Raw genomic sequence first — 6,000 nt, 5'->3', positions numbered from 1 at the left:
TCACCCCCTTTGGTTATTACGATGCAACAGAATTTCAAACCGCAGAGCTGTTCCTCAAACATTTTTAGACAGACCAGCGGGGACTCTGATTGGTTACAGTTAGGCTTCAGTGCTTCTGGGTAAGAGTTTGTCATGCCAGACTCCCTGAGTGATATTACAAAAACATGGGATTGCGAGTACACTGCAAATCAAGAAAAAGAGAGACTAGTTGTATTCCTCAACAAATGCCTTTGAAGCAGCATATAGGAGACACTGAGATCAGTTTGAAAATTTATTTTCATATAAAAAAGACACTATGAAAACATTAGAGGACTACTTTGTACAATCTTATGTATAAAAAGAACAAAACAAATGAAGGAGAAAGGGGGAGGTTTTTCAGTAATAAATCAGCTGGAACGTTGGATGATTGTAGAAGTTGGTTAGGCATCCAGTGTTAAAAGGTGGATAGTGAGGGTGAGCTGAATAGGTCTTTGAGTTGACTGTACATGAACTTCAGTTGCAAGTTTGCCTTCTGGTGGGTCACATTCCTTGACAAACAGTTGACTTTGGGAAGATCCTAACACTGAAATGAAAGCAGCTTTAAACGCTCACATATAATGGTCACCTGACCAGTTTCCTTTTGTCTTATAGCAAACATCACAGCAAAGTTTATCATTAATCGAAACAATAAAGTAGACAGGTGTAGAGTGTTATGCAAAATGAACATCTGAATCTGTCAAGTAGCATTTTGCTGAATGTTCTAGGAGTTAAAAACCAGCCATCACTAAGATTAAATCCTTACGAGCTGATGGAACAAAATCTCTAACTGAGCTGAAATCAAACCTTAAGGTTTCTTTTGTTCAGAAAACCCTATTACCATGAGGACAAGACTCAGTTTTTACTTTGAAAGGATTGGTTTAATAGCTGTAAGAAGAGCAGGATAATGCTACAGAGTATCACCTACTGAGTGAGGCTATGTAGCTGCCAGATGACTGGTTTGTTCAGTGGATCTAGGTCCTGACCCTCGCAGAAGGTCAGGTGAATGTGACCTTACCTTGTCAACTCAGGATCAAACCAATCGCGCTCCTCGGAGAGAGGTGGAGCTGTAGGTTTGCCTATCAGCTGATTAGCTTGAAAGGTTAGAAGGGCAGCACTCTTGTCTCACCATCTGCGTTGTGCTGCTCTACCACCACATTAGGGATCTTTAAACAGATGGTTTGAGAACTGCAATGGAAAATGTCAGGACAAATCGCCATCCCTGGGTAATTACTGTTTTGAGCACTCCACTTCTTCTGCGTTAATGCTTGCATTTAGTTTTATTAACCCATATATTTTTGGATTCTTTCTTGGCTATGGTTTTTCTACATTCCTCCTCCCACCTTCATACATTGGCTGCTTTTTTTTTTTTTCTTTTCTTCTTTTTATTTCCCTCCTGGCTTTTAGATTAATGACGGCTGCTTTGAAGATAAACAGAGGTGTTATTTGAGCTGTGCATTGAATTCATCCAGTGATTTGACACATTCTTTCAGTTGTGGTGGACTGAAGTGCTAATGCAGCCACAGCAGGAAAATGGCCATCCTCTTGTAGCATCTGCAGTATGGGTGTTGAATGTCAAACAGGAAGCATCATGGTCGGCTCCTCTTCATTCTGATGCTTTGCAGCCTCATAACCTCTGATTCCTTCTCTATCTCTCTATTTTATGCCCTTTATTGCAGCTGCTGTGTTCGCAGACTCAGGACAGAAACACAGAAAGGGATTCATGTGAATGAGGAATTATACATCAGCCCTTGCTGTCAGCATTAGGTGACTTTCGAGTTGCTCGTTGTTGGGCAGGCAGATTAAGAGAAGAGAAACAGTAGTGTCTGACAAAATCAAGGGATTTTCAAAGATTTGACTTTTAAATCTGTGGCGCTCTTGAGCTCAGGCGATATCCCAAATTATCAACAGATGAAGTTAACAATAGCTCCCCATTAAACTTAATGGTGAGAATTAGCTGCTAAATCAAACTGATGCAGTGACAGAAATTAGAGCTGAACTCACAAAGACTCTTTGTAGTTAGAAATGTTTCGGATAACTTATTTCCTAGCTTCACTGTGACTGACAATGGCTGCAATATACCAAACTCTGTAACCTTTACCTTTGAAGAAAAATAGCCATTGTTATTGTTAGCCTTGTTTTGAAGCCCCACATTGTCTCAAAGATTCTCCTCACTTTCATGTGCTCTTTGCTACAAGAAGACTTTTAACTTTCCACATGACCTGATTCTTTTTGCAAATGGACAACGAAATAACAAACATTGAAAATATGCAGTGCAAGCACAAAGTCACTTCTTCGCAAATCATTTGAGCATAGAACACGAGTCAGTTTGCTGTCATTGGTTTCAATTACATTATTTTTTTAAAAGTGTGAAATTATAGGGAAAGATGTTTCCTTTTTTTTAAATAAATCATAGGACGAAAAGGGAAAAAAATAAGTGCTGACAAAGTTTGTGGAGACAAATTGATGAGTGGAACTGAACTGGAACTTGAAGACAGGAAACAGAATGGCACATATTAGCTAGTAGCTCCACCACTGCCCCCCCCCCCACACTCATTGACATGATTAAAAAACAGAAAACATATAGGAAAGACGGAACAAGTGAACATTTTTGTCATCCATTAAAAGAGGTGAAAAAAAAGATGACAGTAGGTTGCTTTGTTTTGGGGTGGGTGAATTATTAGCATGAGAAACATCAGTGAGATCTTTCTGCTTTGCTATAAAAAACAAAAAAAACAACAAAAAAAAAATAACAGAAGTGCAGAAATATTCCTATTTTTCTCTCTCCCCTCCCCACCCCATACTACCCTCCCCAAGTCATTACTTGAAAGACATTTTCTCTTTATCTTCAGAATAAAATCAATATTTTTTTTTCCAGAAATATTTTTTTTTGTTTTTGTTTTTTAGTCCTTTATGTTCATTTAAAAATGGTCTTCAGTCACAGACGTGTCCAGCTCCTGTTCTTTCTTTTCAATAGTCTTTGCGAAAATATAGAGTAGAACAGTCCTCTTTTCATATCTGTCCTCTGCAGCTGTAAACAAATACAGTATGGGGTCCAACAAAGCACATTGCATGAGACGGGGAGCAGAGTGTCTGAAATCCTTGCAAGAAAAAATAAAATTAAATTAAAAAAAACAAAAAAAAAGTACCTATGTATATCTTTTGAGGAGTCCAGTATCTCTGTGTGCATCTTTATCTCAACATGAGCTTGCATGTGTTTGAGTGAGTGTGTGTTTGCGTGTCTTCACACTTCAGTCTGAAAGTCTCCCTCGGACGAGTCAGGTGTGTTAGGCGAGGATGAGTCCCAGTTCTTATTGTGCAGTTCCAAGCGGTCCTTCTGCTCCCCAGGCACAATGGACAGCTCGGGGGTCATGGTCTTGAAACTGTCCCAGGAGCTCTGGTCTTCAGGAGTTGACTTGTCCTGAGAGAGAAGAAAACACCCATGTTAGAAAAAAAAATGCAGTGTATCTTTACATAGAACTGGGGAAGAAATTCTTTTTCAGTGAGACTTAAATTATTGTTTTAAGTTTGGTATTTTTGAGTAGCATTTATTGTGAAATAAAAGCTGAAACAACCGACATGGCAGACAGTTGTTTGGTTAACCCAGTCAAGGACTAAATTTTAAAAAGAATTGCTAAATTCATGTTTTCATATTTTATCCAACTCATAGACCAAGAGGCCCATGTTGGAGCAAAACACTTCCTTGAGTGTTCAACATTTTTTTATATAGCTTTCCCTATATCATACTTGTGATAAATATAATCTATAACCTAAATACTTGTTTCTGTAAGTCTGTTTCACAGACTATCCAGTGTGTACAAAACATAGACATATTCTACTAATGTACCAAGTGTCCTCGCCCTCTCTCATTGTTTGGAACTAAAGCCAGAAGGAACTTGTTTATGGAAGGTGTCATGTTGTACAATAGGGTCTTTTAATAGTCAGTTTACATTGTCAAATGTCTGTTATAATTCAAAACATGATTTTCTTACTTTATTTTTTTATCTTCTCTACTGACCATAGTGGTGCAACCACAGTTTTGAAGTAGATCATCATCATCATCATCATCATCATCATCATCATCATCATCATCATCATCATCATCATCATTATCTTTCTGGTTTTACCAAGATTGTTAAACCTGTCCAATTTCCTAATGATCACTTTTCTTGTAATTTTGGGGCACAACAAAGCTGTGCTTTGTATTTTAAAAAGTGCTTCATCAAACCTATTTTTTAAAGCCAGTAAATGAATTTGTTACTGAATGCACTGACAGAAACAGTGTTTGATCACACAGTCTGTTTCTAATTTTTTTGCTAATGTCAATGTGCATGCAAAGAAGCCAACCACTTGTAAATGCTTTTTAGAGGTTCTTTAACCTTGCTCACAGAAAAGAAAAGAAACCCAGTAAATACATTTAATAGATCAAGACACGTGCTTGTTTCTTCTTTGCAAAAGACATTATGTTCTTTTATTTGTAAGAGTGTCCTTCCTTCTCTCTCATCTTCCACATTTAGAAAATCAAACTAACTGATAAAAGCATGCCAACCTTCAAGGCTAGGGTCTTTGAATACAGCATGTGGTCTGCAAATGAGCCAGTGGTGCATGTAGAACACAATCCATTTCGGGGGATTAGCCAAAACAAAATTACGGGTGGCATTATACATCAGATAAGGGCCATTATTCAAATTAGTCTTGTTTTCACTATGAGATTTCATAGTGTGATTTCATGAACACAAGTGGGGACAGACACAAGGATCATTACCCCCGATGATTCTTGACAGAGAAAAGCATACAAAGACAAAAATGACAAAAACCAACATAGCGACTTTAAAATAAACCCACAAAGAACCCAGATGTTTGAGTTTTTTGGACTTTATAAAAATATATATATACATACCTTACTAAGATTTAGAAGATAAATGTTCACAAAATGTATCAGTGCCTTACAGGACTGAGCTTAGAGAATCTACAAACAGGTGACAAAAAAGAAATACCAGTCTGAAGTGACTTTGAAATGTGTTAAACCACTTGCTACCATTTCAACTTTAATGCCCTGAAAATGTATTCTTACAGGATACAAGTGATGACTGAGAAGAACCCGGTGCTGATTTACTATGAACCTTGAAATAAAGAGAACCTGACAAAAAAGTCCCTTAAAGATAAAAAGTCACAAGATTTCTCACTATATCCTTTAATCCAGTTCTCATCTGATCATATATTTATGCTTTTACAGGTCTCTTTAGAGACAGCGCAGGGTAGTCTGACAGACTTCAAAAGAACTCAGTCAACATCTGCAAGTGATGTGAAAAAAAAAAAAAATATATATATATGTAAAAGATTAAACAAAATACACAAAAAGTGAAACAGAATAGTCAGAGTCCATTTTATCCATTTGCTCTGCAATGGTCCTACATAATGTTTTGTGAATGAATGTATACCTGTTGTTGAAAGTTGTTAGCAGAAAAAAATGGAAAAAAAAAAAAAAAAAAAAAAACTTCAAGAATTGGTTCTCCTTGTTTGTGTTGATTTGGCAAATCTGCCCTTCTGCAGAAAAGTAGGAAGTCATATTGGACATTTATTTATTTCCACCCAATTATCCAAAGGTAAGTTATGACTAAAGCTGTTTGCATATTCCATAAGTAGTCATGAATTCAGATCTAATTGTGTGATGTGTGATGAAAATTTCTTTAATTTGTTTGCATAGCAGCTTTGTCCACAACTTCACAACACAAGGCCCTGGTCAAACTATTTTGCACAAGGGTTTGCGCCAAGGTGTCCGTAATTGGTTAAAAGTTGTCGTGGGTGTGTTTGTGCGGAAAAGCCAGTAAGCTTTAATGGAATCATTTTGCTTCTGCTGCTCCGCTCAGAAGCAGCTAGCCGAGGCTGTTAGAAAATACAGCAGTCTTTACAACTGTTTCAGCAAAACATATAACCTATGAATGTAAAAAGACCACACGGAGACACAGGCAGTTCTTTGTGGCT

General features: G+C 37.3%; 1 protein-coding gene across 19 annotated transcripts in view; it reads right to left on the bottom strand.

Annotated features, from left to right (window-relative positions):
- Positions 1-258: 258 nt before the first annotated feature.
- The window catches only part of adgrb2 (adhesion G protein-coupled receptor B2), a 262,967-nt gene continuing 257,225 nt past the window's right edge, over positions 259-6,000 (bottom strand). For 10 of the 19 annotated variants that reach the window (XR_005233158.1, XR_001808696.3, XR_005233161.1 and 7 more), the window contains one exon: positions 3,344-3,436. Coding sequence is in view for 6 of the 19 variants with exons in the window: in XM_017421731.3 (XP_017277220.1) it covers positions 3,260-3,436 (177 nt within the window). In the remaining 13 variants the exon portion in view is untranslated. Of the gene's footprint in view, positions 3,437-6,000 lie in introns of all 19 variants that reach the window. The other 9 variants (XM_017421731.3, XM_017421591.3, XM_017421608.3 and 6 more) reach the window with 4 other exon arrangements.

This window comes from Kryptolebias marmoratus, linkage group LG5 (assembly GCF_001649575.2).
Source record: "Kryptolebias marmoratus isolate JLee-2015 linkage group LG5, ASM164957v2, whole genome shotgun sequence".
Classification (NCBI taxonomy): Eukaryota; Metazoa; Chordata; class Actinopteri; order Cyprinodontiformes; family Rivulidae; genus Kryptolebias; species Kryptolebias marmoratus.
This window is presented reverse-complemented; position numbering and strand designations above follow the sequence as displayed.